This window comes from Siniperca chuatsi, linkage group LG16 (assembly GCF_020085105.1).
Source record: "Siniperca chuatsi isolate FFG_IHB_CAS linkage group LG16, ASM2008510v1, whole genome shotgun sequence".
Classification (NCBI taxonomy): Eukaryota; Metazoa; Chordata; class Actinopteri; order Centrarchiformes; family Sinipercidae; genus Siniperca; species Siniperca chuatsi.
This window is the reverse complement of record NC_058057.1, coordinates 23,794,129-23,812,145: the sequence shown is the minus strand read 5'-3', so window position 1 is coordinate 23,812,145 and position 18,017 is coordinate 23,794,129. Positions and strand designations below refer to the sequence as shown.

Below are 18,017 nucleotides of genomic sequence, written 5' to 3'. Positions count from 1 at the left end.
AGAGCAGTAAAGAGAGAGAAGTAGGAGGTACAAAGAAGATTCAAAGAAGGTAGCCAAGAGGTTGATGAGGTTGAGCGACATGATTTTACATTATAAATCATTAACATTGATATCTGATTTGCCTTCAAAGGAACGTCAGACATTGTGACAGATTGCAACTATACACCAACTATTTCCTTGTGACGAGAAAGCTTAGTGTGGGTCAAAGTGTTCAGCTGAAGAGAAAAGATCTATGCTGCCTTCATGCACATCTACAAAGATCAAAAATAAAGGCAAACATGAACACTGCAAGAAATGTTTAAATTGGTCCAAAAGGTTTGGACGCTACATGATTTGTAAGTCACCGGGACTTGATGTTTAAGACACAAAGAGAATGGACATTGTCAACAATTTATGGTTTAGATAATGTATACAAAATATTTTATATTTGTCATGTTATAAATATATTTGCTCTTGCTGGAAATTGGTAAAGTCTCCATTTCTCTACATTTAGGTTTTTTTTTCCCTTAATTATCTAAAAATAGATTTCTGCTTTAAAAAATATATTGCTGTCATTCAGAGTTAGCACATTTGCGTTTCCATCTAGCATTTTGTAAAGTATTCTATATGTAGGGCTGCAACTAACATTTATATTCATTATCAATTAATCTGCTTCTTTTTTTTTATTTGGTTTATTGATTAATCATTTACTTTATACAATGTCTGAAAAAAGTAAAAAATCGCCATCACAATTTCTCAGAGCCCAAGGTGACTTCTTGAAATTGCTTGTTTTGTTCGACCAACAGTCTTAAAAAACCCAAAGTTATTCGCTTTACGATGATAGAAAACAGAGAAAAGCAGCAAATCCTCACATTTGAGAAGCTTTAAGCAGAGAACAATTTGCACTTTGACTGTAACGATTAATAAATTATCAATGTTGCACATGAATTTTAAACCAATTGTTTCAACTCTAGCTGTATGCAATGACATTTTCTAACACTAACTTGTTTATCATTTGTTTTAAAATACAAATGTTAGGGATTCACATTCATGCAATCATTTCTTAAGGTGGATGACCCCTTTGATCCATTCCACTCGCACAGAGAAAAGGAAAGCTCAAATTATCATTCCATAAGTCAGAATAGCAATATGTCATCACAAAGAGCAATGGTATACTACAGATGAAATTTTAAGTCGTAGTTCTTACTATTTATTCCTTTTGTGACCTGCTATACAGTGAAAATATAATTCCATTAAGTAGCAGGCGTGATTTTTTTTAAGTTTCTTTAAAGGCAGAAAATTGAGTCCCAACATCTACCAGCTGGGTTACAGATTGTAACTGCACAAACAGCAATTAGCATGAAAGTTATTGAGGTGCACTGTCGAACTATTATTTTATCCATGTCGCCCACACCAAGAGAGAGAGCGATAAAGAGAGGAAGAAAGAAAGAGTGAGGTAGACGAGTCTGTAGCAGCCGTATCATGGTGTGCTATCCTACCTGATCCCCTTCAGGAATCTCCTGGATGGAAGGAGGGGGAGGAGGAGGAGGAGGAGGAGGAGGAGGAGGAGGAGGAAGAGGAGGAGGAGGAGGACATGTTCACAGGACAGAGAGAAAACACGTCAACAGCTACAGTATGGACACAGCCATGTAACACACACACACATACATACACTTTGACACACACATGGTCATGGGTTTTTATGTAAAGCCATCTTGAATAAGTAACAGAACATAACTGACGGAGGTCAGCTGAAAATCTGGTCAAGAAAACATTACAGGATGTCTACGAAATGTATGTTCAGTTAAAGGCTTTTAGAGATGTCTTCAATGCCCGCTGGAAGGAAATTCATCACCAATACAGGCAAAGAACAACAGCACTGTTATACTATTAAAAATTAACTGATGACCTAAAATCTAGCTGTATTTAGGACCATATGAGTCAAAATGTAAGTTTTTTGGTACATTTTACAGGTTTAGGGCAGTGGAGGTCTAGAGGTTAGAGAAATAGACTTCAAAGAATAAATTCAGGCTGTGCACTCCATTACACACTGTGTGCAGCAAGGTCGGGTTAGTGAGAAATCTGTTGCATTGCTTTACAGCAGAAAACAAGAATGTTCCAGGGCAAATTTGACTAGACCTTCCAGTTTTTGAGAGGGTGACACCCTCTTTGTGGAAACAAGCATGGAGTTTATGGGAAATGTGGTCTCAGTATAGAGAAGAACTGGGACCAACACAAATGGTGCAGAATAGAAGCTATCACATAATGCTGACCTCGTTCTTGGTGATGATACAAAGTTGTAACACTTAATTTGATTATCACATATTGATGTTTAAAAACGCTACATGTAATCCATTAAGGGAAACATTAATAATGTAATGCAGTTAAGACATTTAACATAAAGGATGCATGGCACTGGAAACGGATGAGCCTATCTCCAGCATCTCACACAGCAAAGCTGGTCACAATCATGCAGATTCAAGATTTAGTTTTCCAAGTTTTCAACATCCCAGAGATGCTCCAAAAATATCCTGTTCTGTTGGATTAATTGAGTGCCTGGTTAATTTGTGGTAATTAATTAATCTCTTGATTATAAAAAAAAAGCCCACACAGAACACAAACCCACTAATGCAGATTATAAGCCTATCTAAAGTAGGAAGGTTGAACATTCCCATATTCCTCAGAAACTAAAGATATTTCCCCCAAAACTCTATAAAACTGAAATCCTACTACACACAGACTGAAATAGACTGACAAAATGTTGTTAATATATTGCATTTAGTCACAGTTCTTGTGCAGCTTTTTGTGTTAATGCAGTCTTAAAGCTTTATTCTTTTAGTTTGTATTTTTGTTCTGAAAGGTTAATGTATTTATACATAAATTTATAAAATATGGTTTTGGTTTTGTTGCCTAAAACCTCAGCTATCATATGAGCATATTTGCAGCTCTAATGGTCAGCTCCATGCTAGCTGAAGTTTAGTATACACTATATGTTGTGTCATAGCAGGCTTCACACCACGAGCAGTTAACACTGACAGGTAGACAAACACGAGACAAAAGCACAGACTGGTACAACAGAGGTAACTGTGGAGAGAAAGCTGCAAGAAACATACATATGCAAACACGTATACACACCTTACAACAACTACAAGTGTAGCAGTTTGTAAGTATACAGTAAATGGGGGGAATTAATCAAAACATCACACAATTCAAAAATTTCAAACACAAGCAAGTATGCAAGTATGACATACATAAATAACAGCATTATGAAGGAGTGCGGCCAAACTAATGGCAGCAGAACACACTGAGAAAACGCACAAATTAATCAATGAGATTAGGTTCAACATGACAACACGCAAGAAAAGATTTGAAAGGTAGTGTTACTGACCTGGATGACTCCCTCCATCATGCTCACCATCTTGTTGACGATGGCGATGACCTTGTGCGTCCTCTCAGACGCCGACATGTCAGGCCGGTAAGAAGGTGACAGGACGTAGCGGCAGGCCATGTACAGGACATAAGTGGGTGAGAGTTTGAAGTGGACCGTGGAGCTGTTGGTGTAGTTGATGATGGCTGACAGGAAGGTGTCTTCAGCTGGATGGACACAGAGAAACAGATAAATTTAGAGACGACATACTAATACTACAATGTCAGTACAAATTTAAGCCAGCACCAATGAACTGCTGATAGCTCATACTTTGTGCCAAGATGAAATGTGTTTTACTTTGACCAGAGGAATTCAGAGGATATCAGTGTGTCAGGTTTATTCTTGTGCAAATGGAAAAAAGGTTATGGCACAATTAAAGGACACTAAATCTGTACAGTGGAGGCAGGCTACCTTGTCTCCGCTACTGCAAAAAAGTTAAAAAAAAGAAAAAGAAAAAAAAAAAGAATACAATTATCAAATAAAACATCAAACTGGCGGAGCTCATTCCTTGTAGATTACTTTGTAACGTGCAGCGTAATTCTAATGTTTATCTGGTGACTGTCGAAAGATAAAAGGCTGTGATGGGTTTGTTATAAAATCCTGTGTAACTGTATTAGAAACCGCTGTGCAGTGTTTGCGTGTCTAATAAGCCTTGGCACACATGGATCTATTACTCAAACTGGCCTTCCTGGATTGGATTTTACTGTCTCCCCGGTACCTGAAACAACACGCCTCCACCAACGCAGCCCCTTGCGTCCACACTACTGATCTATTACTTTTACTTCTAATATTCTTGCCGTTACAACTACTGTATCATTACTGCTAATCTTACTTAATACTAATGAAGCATTCACGCATACTTCTGTGGAATCTAAATCAATTAATGTTGAGGACAGACAACCAGTGTAGCACTGAGCAATTACATAATATACATGAAGTCAAACTATACTTTATTTATCATACCAGAGTGATGGATGACACTGACTGGAATCAATTTTGAGCTGCAACAAGCAGCAAGTCACTGGTGGCTGGCTGGTCACAGAACTTGGCTGCACATGTGTCATGTGGGATACACCAATAAAACCACTTTGAGCCAGACAGTGGTATCATTTTCTTTCAGTTTAGCTTGGTTGGTAAAGTATTTGATGTCAAACTGGTTGCAGCTGCGCTACGAAAACTCTCCTTATGAAAACCTGAAGACGAAAGCACAGCACGTATCCAGATTTCAATGATGCATGTGCGTCATTGTCCCAAACACACTTTCTGCCTCTTAGAGCATATGGTTTCTCCCAGTGCATTGTGGGTATGGGACTCTCCACCACCCTATGACCAATCAAAACCCTCCTTTGGCTGGTAAAACAGATGATCTCACACTATGCCAAATATATACTCAGTGCACACACAGACATACTAATGCCCAGAGCACAACTAAAGTCAATAAACAGAAATGTTCGAAAGACAGAGCAAACATCTAGAAGAGCTTACAGCTGCAAAGACAGTGTGAGAAACATAAGTTTGGTTTTCTGACACCTGATAAGACTTTTTAAAGACATTTTAATGCTACATTGAACTAATTTATTACCATTTTAACAACCAAAACCAACCTTTTTCTGATTGAATTAATCTAATAAACAATACAAGGAAAAGACATTAGAAAATTACATGGTTAAGATCAGGAGTTCAACCGGTTTGTTACACTGTAATATTAACCCTTCACTGTATCAATCTAATGGTGGGAACACATGTGGGTCAAACTCAATGTGATCAGACCAACTTACTGGCTGCTACTGAGTTATACTCCCCACTCTCGTCTAGTCAGACAGAAGGAGGATTTGACAATTTATTTCTTTTTGATGGCCATTATACTGTTAACAAAGGAATGTACAGTACAAACACAGCAAGGGTTAATTGGCTGATCTGTGTCGAATATAATAAGGCTACAACGAGTGGTATTGGGGAAAGAGTGAGGATGGTTATAGAGGGCAGCAGAGCGGCCAGTACAGACAGAACATCAATCCAATTTAGTATATTTTGATAGACGACGGCAGGTATGTCTGTCTTTACATTTCTTTCTATCCCCTCTTCATCTTCCTTTAGGCTCTATTATATAGTTACTTGACATTTTCCTTGGTGATTCACATCGGACTCTATAGACCCTTTTCACAGCAGACATTCTGACTTGTCAAAGCACGAGAAGCAAAGGTGTAAATAACAACATTAAGGTTGGCTGTATACAAGTGTCCCAGTAAGCAGTAATGTCAGTGAGTCAGCATGCACAATACCAGAGCCCTGGAACTGGCTCAACTAAATGGAATGCAGCCATAATTAACGTTATTCGACCTGTGCTTTTCCTGCTATGAAAAGGGCCGATAGGACCAGTACAAAAGAATCTGTTAATGTTAACGAACTGCATAGCCCAACTAAGAATAAGACATTTCCACTCAAGCTTTAGCAGTTGAACCCCAAATTAGCTCTTCTGAAAACACCACTTAACTATCCCTTAATTAAAAGGAGAACCTAATTCAATTCTAAGTGCTCAATTTATCATCATTAAACTATGTCAACTTAACTGTGTTATTTTGATGCAATTACAGGAAACAAAACTTTTAGGCTTTAAGCTGATCCAGCTGATTTTTCTGCCAAATACAACTGGCACACAACGTAAAATGTAATGCAGAGGCTGAGACAAGTTGCTAATTTTCTCTCTGTTTATGGAAGTCATATTAACGTCACAAAATTATGTTTATTATTATTTTTATTATTATGTAAAAAAATGTGACAAAGGCTTTCTGAAATCATCAGGCCTTCCTGTACAGAATTGTATGATGGCACAATCCCCTAACTCTGCATTGGAGATGTATACAGTCAGCACGGTGAGAGGAAATGCGAAAAGTTTCTGAATTTACCTACAAACTTACATTTAACATATATTCACAATGAAATATTTATTGCATACCAATGCAGTTAGAGCAGTTAGGTCAGCAGAATCTGTCCAGTGCATTGTGAACTAGGAGGGTTCAATAGTTTCCAGCTATTGACTGTTTCACTAACACAGTGACAGGAATGGAGAGAGGCAGAAAGAGACACACTAATACTTACAGTTGTCTCTGAACTCGATGCCGGCTGGCAGAGTCATCTCTGCTCTGTCTGCTGAAATGTCCTGAGACCTGATAAGACAAAATAACACCATGAGAAGGGAAGATAACACTAAATACAGAGAGAAGACTGAGGAGAAGGACGAGCCAGAGGACTGGAGAGAGGATAAAGATGGAGGACGAAGAAGACAGGAAGAGGGAGAAAGAGGAGAAGAGTGTTTGTCTGACCTGTTGTCCTGCTGCTCTCCTCTGATCATAGGTTTGACCATGCCTCTCTCCATCTCCAGCTTTCCTGAGCTCTGCACACACAGAACAGCGTCAAGCAGCTTCAGCCAAATATAATTTAATTTACTAAAGATGATCATAATTTGAGAATATACAGACATGCAGATAATAGCGACTGTATTATGAGGCTTCAGTAACACTTCAATCTTTTCACATTCAATGTAAACAGTTACAACACTGAACATACAACTAAAATCTTTCTATATGGGTTCCCTGCACTAAATCTGATCAAAGTGCCAGCAGGGGTACAATCACTTTGTGGGAGCATCCAGCTCCCCCTTTCAGTTTTGCCTCCCACCTGTTAGCTTGACCTCCCACCTTCCAGCTCTCACCTCGCTGCTCCCAGCTCCCACCTTGCTTCTCCCAGCTCCCACCTCACTGCTCCCAGCTCCCACCTCTCAGCTACCAGCTCCCAACTCTCAGCTACCAGCTCCCACCTCCCAGCTACCAGCTCCCACCTCCCAGCTCCCACGCTGCTTTTATCTGTTATATATAAATTATAATTGAATCTCTTGCGTTGACTGTTGATTGGATAAAACAAGCATTTTGACAAGCATTGATTTAACAAACATTTCATAGACCAAACAATTAACTGATCAATCAAGAAAGAAATCAGCAGTTTATTCAACATTGTAAATAATTTTCAGCCCTATACATGTCACCGTGCATTACTTCTTTGGGTAACACGTGGAACACAGAGGTATGCAAGTTCTCGAAAAATTTTACTTGGAAACAAGAAAACATTTTTACAACTAGGGATGCACTATTCAAACTTTTTCTCTCCCTATTGAGATACCTCAACTTAGAGTATTTTGCTGATACAGAGCACCAATCCAACGTTCAACTCGATAAAACCAAATAATACCCGATCTGCCTAATAATATTAGTACTGGCACCAATACCAATCTGGCAGATTGGATCTGTGCATCCCAACAATAAAACATCTGTTAAAACTGCCTTTCACAAGTTATAAAATGTTTTTTTACACCTATGAGCAGAATGTTCCAATGCTGAACAGGATATAACATATACAGCAAGAATTCAAATGCTGTGTGTGTGTGTGTGTGTGTGTGTGTGTGTGTGTGTGTGTGTGTGTGTGTGTGTGTGTTACCTTGCTGGTAGGAATGGCAGCTCCACTGTGGACGTCTCCGTGAAGGTCGAAGGTGGTTTCTGGTACACTGCTGCAACAGAGACACAGACATGCAGCAGTTTAGATGAGGAACTGTGCTCTCCACAGCTGACTTTTCATTACTGACAATGACCAGAGATCAGACTTAATCCAGACACACATACACAATCACACAAACCCACAAACCCACAAACACACACTCACTTATCTAACTCATCATCGAGGAGAGAGGAGAGCTGGATCAGAGATGCAGTAAATGAATGACTCACTAATACATGCAGACAGATAGTTTGCTTTACACACACACACACACACACACTTACATAACAGTCTAATTAGATATAGAGAAGCCATGCCAAGAGTCCTGACAGAGTACTGTTCACAGCAAAGTCGGGACACTGCGTGTGAGTGTGACAGCAGTCGGGTTTAAAAGACAGGCTTCTGCTTTACACGCCCCACATGACAGGAGGGCGTCAATGTCAAATAAACAGTAACAGAAACACACAAAGCATGTGTGCTCTGTTCCATCGACAGGGAGGTCTTTGGTACAGACACATTAACCACCAGCAGCCAAAGTAGGTTAAAAATTAAAAGCATGAATTAAAAGCATGACTACGCTTACATGGATGGAGAAATTAGACAGATTTTCTATCTTAAACCATATTTCCATAATTGATTTATTTGCTAGTTTTTAAAATTTTGCATCTATTAAATGTTGATCATGACAACTTTAACAACCCACAGATAAGGGCCCTCAATCTATGTTGACACTAATGCAGATAAAGATCAAGCTCATGTTTTCAGCCATTGAAAGCAGATATTTTTCCAAACCCTCTTTAGGTTAATACATTTACAGTGGATATGGGAAACAAGTCAAGTCAATTTTATTTATACAGCCCAATATCACAAATCACAAATTTGCCTCAAGGGGTTTTACAGCATACAACACCCTCTGCCCTTAGACCCTCAATTCGGATAAGGAAAAACTTCCCCTAAAAAAGCCTCAGGAAGAGCAACATTTTCAGTGAAAATGGCAAAAAGTTGCTTATTTAAGTAGCCTGCACATGCCAAATAGAAGAGAGAAAAAACTTTCTACAAAATTTTGACAGGTTTTTTTTTTTTTTAGATTTATGTGACATAACTGAGGATGTGTTTCAACCACATCACAGAAAAACAACTTTGGATACATCTAGTTCAGTTAGTAAAAGCAACTCATCACTGTGCTAGCTGGTTCTCTCAATGACAAGTCAAAGCAACAGACAAACCAAAGCAAAGACACTTCCACCAGCAAATCGATAAAATGTAAACATAAAATAAAGAATGAATTACGGCTTAAAACTGGCACCCCTGTGTTTATTAAATGTAATATTAGAATGTTTGGATGGCATTTAATTTATAATATCCAAGATTAAGGGGAAGCTAACAAAATAAAATCAAAACAAACACGGTGGCGGACTGTGTTGCTTTCCAGACTTCCGTTATGTTTTCCCTTCTTTCATGCTCTCCTCTTAATGACTAATGCAAAATACTTGTTAAGAGGCAGGAGATTAAAGTTCTGAACACTCGCAATACGCTACAAGATCATCTGTGCCAAATAGCTCCAATCTTAAAAGTCAGTTGTTGTGCCAAACTGTGGGTCTGATCGTTCCAAACATCATGATGCGTCTCCAGCTCAAATAAACTACGTATCCTAGTAAATTTGTACAGCAGAACATTGGAAAGCAGCCCAGAAAACCACAGGGATCAACATCCACAACGTCAAGCTTGTATTCCAGACTGAGGTGATACTGAGCTGCACAAAATGTCAGCTGGTGTTAATGTAACTCTCTACAGACATGGATGTCTATGCAGTTGCTGAATGCACCATTTGACAGATTGCTGGTCCAATTAAAATACGATTTGCCAATTTGACATTATTGACAAATGAGATCCACTTCTTGTTTGTGTAAAGCAGCAATAATTTAGCCATTTGAGGGCAGCGCAACAAGTCGTAAACACATCCCTGACATATTTTCACTTTATAAAGTTGCTGCAGCGATTTTGTTAGAAAACAGCTGCCCACTCACACATCCAGCAGACATATTAGCAACATTAGAAATTATTTTGAATTGTGTTTCTGGCCACCTAATGAATGTAAGACCAATATTCACTCTCCTTTTGCTCTGTTTTGCTTCCCACCAACACCTGAGAGAAATATCTCCTCCACTATGTTCAGCAGCTAGTCACTAACCGAAAACAGCTGCCTGCTACGGCCGAAAGCAACCAAAACAGAAAAGCAAAGAGCTGAAATACGCTACAATGCTACGCAGAGCTGAAGGGGAACTACAGAGATGGGTGATAATTCACTGTGGGTTCATTGCTATAAACGGACCCTTTCACATACTCATTTTATCCATTATTAATATAAAAATATTGATTAAAGTAGCTTTGAAGTTATGAGATAACTATTTAAACTGAGTGTTACAACTAATGCTGCTCCCTCTATTCCATCACTGATTTTTCTTTTATCCCTCTCTCTGTTGTATAATCAGGGTCTGGACGGTAGTATTAACTGTGGATTAAAGCTTTCTGCCACCACAGAAAAGAAAGTCAATAAATTAATAAAAAAAAAAACACAGACAGAAATTCAAATTGAAGTAGTAACCCATTTTTTTCACTTTAAGTAGAATGCCAGCCTTAGATGCTGAGGGCACATTGTGGTGTCACCTATCCCCACCTTTCTTGGAGTGCCAAAACAGAAAAAAAGGTGATATACTAATGTATACCTGAGTTGATGGACTAAATATAAAATATTACTGATAATCTTTCCCAAACAAAAGTAAAAAATAACCAAGTAAGACAAAAACCAAACACAGAGTACAGTACGTTCACAGGACAAGGACCCTTCAGGTTTCCATTCCAGCTCACCCCTCCTGCTGATTACATCTTCCTCTGTGGTTGAAGGTGCTAATCAGAATCACCTGATGGAGTCTTTGAAATGCAAACCTGGACCGGAGACTCGCAAAATCTCTGAGTAACATGGTGTGAGAGCCCCGTTCTAAATATGTGATTAACTTAAAAATAAGTAAAACACTCTCTACATTGATGTGTCATTTTATGTCCATCCAACCAGTGTTCAAGGCTAACAAACTCGCTACTGAACACAAATAACCAAACTATTATGCTGTTGCTGAATTAATATTAACTGAAAAACTGCTGTGGATCCAATATATATATAGTATATATACACACACACGTTTTCTACTTATGTTTTCTTCAAAATACTTGAATAAAAGGTTTATTCCTTTCTGGTACAGCGCTTATAAAGACAACTTTGACAGTCTGCCATCGACTTTAGAAAACACAGAGAGTTATATGGTAAACCTCAAAAATACTTGACAAGACAAGCTATACAAAAGAAACCAGAATGTGTTACTTCTAGTTTTGGTCTTGAATCATTTGAAAGAACTAATACAAGCAGAAACACACACAAAGCAATGAGTTACAGTGTTGGTCACTTACACACCTCCTTCCAGTGTTAGTCATCCATTCAGTCATTAAAGGGCCATTCAATTCAAATTCAAAACCTCTTTTTGTCGTCCACTCATCCCCAACCAGTTCACACACTCCCTTCTCCTCTTATCTGGTGTGTTTTCTCTTTCTGTCTCCTGTGAAGTGTGTGAAACGACAGCGAGCAGGAGGCCACACCCAACACCATGTTGATCAGATTAGAGGGCAGCCTGCCTGCCATAACCCCAGACCTCTGCTCTTCCTCTCCTCTCATTTCCTCATTCTCTCCATCCGTCCAACCCCAGACTTCCCTCCTCCCCCTTTTCCTTCCCTTCATCTCTCGCTCTGCCTGCCAACTCCAAACCTCATCCTCTCCTCCCTTCATCTACAATAACACCCTCTCTTTTTTTTCTGTTCACAAACTTGAGAAAGTAGTGTGTAGGGAGGATGTGAAGGAGGAATCACAGGAAGATGAAGAGGAAAAAAGAAGAAGGAGAAAGCAAAGAAAAAGAGAAAGAGGCAGATAGGAAAAAACAGGAGTCAGTGAGTTAGAGGTGAAGATTCTCCATTCCCATACACACACACACACACACCCTTCTTTCCCTCACCCAGACTTGTGCCGGCTCCTCATCATGGCAGTTGGTTCTCTCTTCCCTCCCTGGTCGAACATCGGGTCCACAAACTTAAAGACGTGCGCAGAACCAAACTGGAGGGTGGAGCCCGAACGCAGCACAGTTGTCTCTGTAACTCGTTGCCCGTCGACAAAGGTGTCGGCGTCGGGGCCGTGCGGCGTCACGGTCACCATACCTTCGCTGTGCATGAGGTTGCAGTGGTGGGGCAGAATCCCCGGACCTAGCAGCTGGAGACAAACAATGGCAGGTACATCAGCACAAAGAAACTCCACACACACACACACACACACACACACACACACACACTACAGCAGCTACATCAGGAGCATCAGGTTGAAGCTCCACTTTAAAGTCAAACTGAAATTAAAGTTCCTTTTTGCTAAGAAATCAGTTTACATATCCTTGGTATTTGTTTTGACTTGTGTGCTTACTTGATTGAAATTGTAATTACCAAAAAGATGAAATTTTAGTTTATTTATCCTGTGACAGCGCCCCCTACATTAGTGTTCAACAAGCATTAATTTTTGGTACTGACTGACAATCTCTGTACTGATAAGTGCAATATCTGTGTGGGCAGGCACTAAAAATAGTTTGTAATATCACTTCAACTCCAACAGCCACACAGGCAGTTAACCGGCTGGGGGCCGGCGTTTTTGTCTCATCTGTGATTTGAACACTTCCGATATTGATCTGTGACTCCGTACATTACTCCTTGTTGTGATTTGATTCACAGGTTAATGAACGCAGTGCTGAAGTTGCAAGGGCCCATTTCACAAAAGCACTTTGCGAGTGACTGCTTACAAGCAGATTGTGGTAGCGTCACATTTTACAAATGATTGTCACGAGCATATTGCAGATACATTTGTGCGTCCTACGGAGCTCTCACATGCTCATGTATGGGTCACAAGTACAGAGTTTGTTTCGATTTGTGAAACGTGACAAAATTAACGGGGAAAAGAAATTATTTCATGTTGCAAATCTGGTGATACGGGCCCTAGGACTACCCGTTGCTGTGCTGTTGACAGTCTGGTCATTTGCCATCACCACAACAGGACCCATGAAAGAGAGACAGCAAACGCTTGCTAGACCCGCACCTTTTTATAATGTGGGAGGAACACAACACCGAGTGTGCAGGAGCTGCTGATGACCTAGCAGGTGTTGACATAACATGAACAAAAAAGTAATGTCTAGTGAAAATCAGTGCTAACATCTGGATAGCTTCCACTTTCCCAGTGGAATACACACTTAGCAGCACGATGGATCCTCCCCAGTGATGAATGTTGTAAAGGAACAGACTTAAATTTCCAACGTACATAACCAACGCTATGTTGGCTAACTGAAAGAGACTAAACAACTGAGTGTTTTCCTAATGTAGTTACCTGGATGGCCCCATCCTCTGTGCAGTCTGAGCCGACCTCAGTGATGCTGTGCTGAAGCCGGTACAGCTTTGGTTTGTCCCGTGAGTCAGACCCGTCTAGACACACACAAACATTCACACTTAGCACTGGGCAGGGTGGTCCTCACATCAAGTTAGATTCAAAACAAGAAGTACTGTAGTATACATGTTCAACCTCACACACTCATATTCACTGTCCCCACACAGCTGACAGCTTAAAATCAATCAACAGGAAAGAGTCAATACAAATTGGAGTATACACAGATATACACTAATAATGTGGCAAAAAATGTGGGTGGCTGGTGGAGTTATTGATTATTAGTAAACAGGAGTTTAGTAAAAGCAAAGCGGCATATTAGTTCACTAAAGAAAAAGGGGAAACATTGGCTGCCCTGGGGGGAAATTTTTCTGGGAAAAAATTAATGGGTATCAGAAAAACCTCAGAACCACCTTCTAAAAATAATACAGAAAAAAAAAAATCAACAGAAAGCTAATATAACAAGGCTACCAGTACAGCTCGGCCTTTTACAGTAATATAATGAGGTTTATTGGCAACTTGCATTTCCCAGAGTTCACTTCAGTAGTTGGCACACTGAGAACCAAAAATATATAAGCTTCATCAACTGGTTAATGGACTGAAAGGAGTAATTTTACTATAACTGGCAATACAAATGCATATGAAGTTATAAAATGTTTCCAGAAACTACTTCAGAATGTCTTTGAGACATTAAAAAAAGGCTTTTTGTTGCACAGATGTTTATTCTGAAACTGCACCTGTTCTTTTTCAAAAGATAGATGAGAAGATTGATACCACTCTCATGTCTGAATGGTAAATATGAAGCTAAAGCCATCAGCCGGTTGGCTTATCTTTGGTGGATTTTGTAACCAGGCCAGCTGTTTCCCCTGTTTCCAGTATTTGTGCTAGGCTAAGCTAACTTGCTGCTGTATATACACACACACACGCATACTGTACAGACATGAGTGATATAAAACGTCTTATCTAATTCTCAGCTAGAAAGCGCATTTATTTCAAAATGTCAAACTATTCCTTTAAACTGCCATAATAACTGCATTGAAGTGTTAAATCTAAATTGCTAAAAGCTGTAATCAGCATTAAGTAAAGGAAAAGGATAATGAATTGACTTTCTATTACTTTTCCTAAACATTTCTGACCACAATTAACATTTGTTTATTGAGGAACCTATGTAGTAATCCTAATTAAGACTACAAGCACAACACAGACATGACATTTAGCGGGGAGATGTGTTTGATCATTATCGGCCAAATGAGGAGTCTGGGGTCACTGCACCTCCCTCAACAATCCCATCAGCCACTGCAACAGACACAGATGAGGTGTGGTGGATTTTTACCTTCGTGGTGCCGATAGGCGTAGTAGGCATAGTGATTCCCTCGCCCTGGGCAAACGGGCAGGCAGGTGCGTAGGTAGAAGGACACATGCACAAGGCCCCACGCACACACACACACACACACACACACACACAGGCAGGCAGGCGCACACACACAATCACACCATGCCATAAGAAGGTGGGAAAGAAAACAGACACATAGCAGAGGGTGAAAATGCTGAAAGGAGGAAAAATGTAGCATTACCTTGTTAACCCATTAATTGCATGGAGGCATACAAACACACACACACACACACACACACACTCACACATATGGAATATTTCTGAGTGCCTTTCACTGTCTACGTTTATGATACAATGCAATATTTTTAACCAGACATTAAGTCTGCAAAGTCTAAATGAACTTTAAAGGAATAATTAACTTAAAAGAACTTACATTTAAGACGGCTGAAGCACAGAGACCTTTAACATGTCAATATAGCACACACTAGTAATAGAATAGACCGAGATTATACCATGGCCTCAGAAAATGTTTGTTTCTGGTTGGCTGAAAGGTGTCCACTAAAATGCTACTACATGACACCTCAAAGAAAGATCTGCTCATCAGTAAACCGCCGTTTACATTAGTAAGGTAGCTTGAACTGCAGTTAACCATAGCTGCTTGTTGCTGTGCTTGGAGTAATTTTATTAGCATTTTAGCCTGTGTTGCTATTTTAAGGAACTAGGACCTGGCTAATATATGTGAATAAACAAACTTCATTGGTTTTGACAGACGTGAGGGCGAGCAGATCATTCCTTTAATCTTAAGCCTTATACACACACAAATCTTCGCTACTTCACTGATTTGAATTGGTTATCAAGGATAAAAGTACAGGAACGAACACACACTCTCATTCATACACACACACACCCCAGCACCCATTATTTAGGAGAGCCACCAAATCAATTCTCCATCTCGGCTGTTTTCCCACAGACAGTGACCCATCAACCTGACAGTGGATGAAGTAGATGTGTTAGTATTTTCCTGGACCAGATCCACTGGTTTCCCAATACCATTTAAGCGTTACAGTTCAAACCAGTTTGGTGCTGAGAAGTGTTTGGGTTACCAGCAGGACAGATAAGTTAATGGCATGAGGAATATGACATTCACAGATGAAGCTAAAGAGGGAGAGAGGGATCAGTAGCAACAAACAAGCGGTTAGGGCTGGATAATGTCACATTTAGCAAGACTCAGGTATGGTTTGTTTACCAAAATGCTCCTAGAGGTTTGGGTGTTTTTTAGCATCACAATAATGTGTCTCCATACTGGGATTTTTACTGCATTCCAGGAGTTTAGTTGTAGCAACTTACCTTTTGTTGTACTCCAAGTGCCTCAACCTGCCAAATCTACTTCTACTTCAGTGATTTCCTCCATTTCCCACAATGCCTTTTGAAAAACTCCAAAGTCAACCTTCCATTTTTCAACTTGTAAACCTGATGTTTAGGATCACGTATGGGTATCATCATCATCTTCATCATATCATGAATGTAAAATAACCTAGAAATTCAAGGTACATCAACATAAGGTGTTTAAGTTTGTCAAAGAGTTTTGTGGTGGCTTTTTCCTTTGACAAAGCCATCATAAACAGTCCGATGTCGACAACTGTACCTCCAGGATTCTGGCATGTTCATCTAAGCCTGTGTTAAACTAGGTCACTACATTTACACTTGCTCTGGTGCAGGATTTGTTGCAGAGATATTTTTGTTCGACTTAAAGTCAGATGAACTCTGCATTGATTGTTGATACAGGTATTTCTGTACTTCAAGCTAAAAAGCATTCATTCTTCTAAAATCTGCATTAACTCGATCCATATTACCTTCCTTAAATCATTTCACTTTAACCTTAAGGAACTGCCGAATATTTCCCTCACAATTCATTCTTTGATGTTAGCGAATACCTGACTGAAGGGAAATTTGAGTAATTAATATTAGTAGTGGTAGAGTAAAAAGATGCTGCCATAAATAGGTATAATTTAAGAAAATCTTTAAGGTAAATGATGCATTGACTAAGTTCTTCTTTTGTGGCTTATAATACTGCAATAACATCTGTATCTGATGCTTCAAGCATTCAGAATGAAGCGGCAGTGCAATGGGGTGTTGAATGGAAGTCAGGCAGAGGTAGCTTTCACTATCGTCCACAGCTAGTTCTCAGAGCTGTCTCCAATATAGATTTCAGCGATTCTTGACCTCCTGCTGTGGCTTTTATATATTGAGGAAATCCTGTGCTGGTAGGAACAGAAACCACATAACAGCTGGGATCCATAATGTAGCCACATAGCAGGGAAAGAAAGACAGCCTGACCTTTAAGTAACGACTGATGGATACTAGAGCAAAGACATCACAGATACAGGAGCAGACGTTATGGTCTTGTGTGTATATATGTGTGTTGTGATTCTACCTGGGCTCAGCTCCACCAGATAAGGCAGTTTCTCGGGCGGCAGGGAACTGCTGCCGTCCTTAACTCGCAGGCCCTTGTCGTCCACTTTCCTTCCCTTCCTCCCCTGGTAGTCGGGGGGTCTTTTCTTCAGCTGGAACACTAGCGCTCCTGACAAACGACATAACAACAATATTAGCATATTACATTAAAAATGTCGTATTTTTCACCAAAAACATTGTCTAGTTAATGATAGAATATTTAGAATTGATCGGCTGATTCTTGAAATGTCTTTATGTTCTGTCGTCTTCAAATTAAAAAACGTTTTTTAAAATGTTTTAAAGCCCAATCTGTACATCTTGTACTCATGCTTACAACCCAACTCCTCTTTGATGCTGTAAACAAAGGACACCACAAGAATAAGAGGTGAAGTGCTACTAACAAAGTTGTAATGACTGTGAGGCAGCAGGAGGGGGCGGTAGCGACCAAGAAAAGAGGAACAGAGTGTGAGAGAAGCACACTAAATTTAGTGTGTGCATGTGTGTGTGTACGGTGTGTGAGAGCATGTTTCTGTGTGTATTACCTCTGTCAGCAGGCCAGTCCCTGAATATCTGCAGTGGACACTCAGTATCGTCTAGAATCGCCTCCTTGCCCGACTTATCATCTTGCTGCACAGAAAACAAGACAGACAACAATCAACCAGTTGAGCAGCTAAATAGGACCGCCTTTTAATAAATGTCACCGATAGCACAACATCATAGATAAAACTAGACTATTAAATGTTTCTCATGTCCAGAGGGTCCAC

At 39.8% G+C, this 18,017-nt stretch overlaps 1 protein-coding gene across 20 annotated transcripts in view; it reads right to left on the bottom strand.

Moving 5' to 3' along the window:
* afdna (afadin, adherens junction formation factor a) overlaps positions 1–18,017 on the bottom strand; it is a 105,923-nt gene that overhangs the window by 53,064 nt on the left and 34,842 nt on the right. For 12 of the 20 annotated variants that reach the window (XM_044168952.1, XM_044168951.1, XM_044168953.1 and 9 more), the window contains exons 7-16: positions 17,796–17,880; positions 17,237–17,383; positions 14,803–14,847; positions 13,416–13,510; positions 12,013–12,263; positions 7,898–7,967; positions 6,730–6,800; positions 6,506–6,573; positions 3,368–3,573; positions 1,479–1,499 (exon numbers count right to left, since the gene is read on the bottom strand). In XM_044168952.1, the coding sequence (XP_044024887.1) occupies positions 1,479–1,499; positions 3,368–3,573; positions 6,506–6,573; positions 6,730–6,800; positions 7,898–7,967; positions 12,013–12,263; positions 13,416–13,510; positions 14,803–14,847; positions 17,237–17,383; positions 17,796–17,880 (1,059 nt within the window). The remainder of the gene's footprint in view (positions 1–1,478; positions 1,500–3,367; positions 3,574–6,505; positions 6,574–6,729; positions 6,801–7,897; positions 7,968–12,012; positions 12,264–13,415; positions 13,511–14,802; positions 14,848–17,236; positions 17,384–17,795; positions 17,881–18,017) is intronic. The other 8 variants (XM_044168957.1, XM_044168956.1, XM_044168962.1 and 5 more) reach the window with 3 other exon arrangements.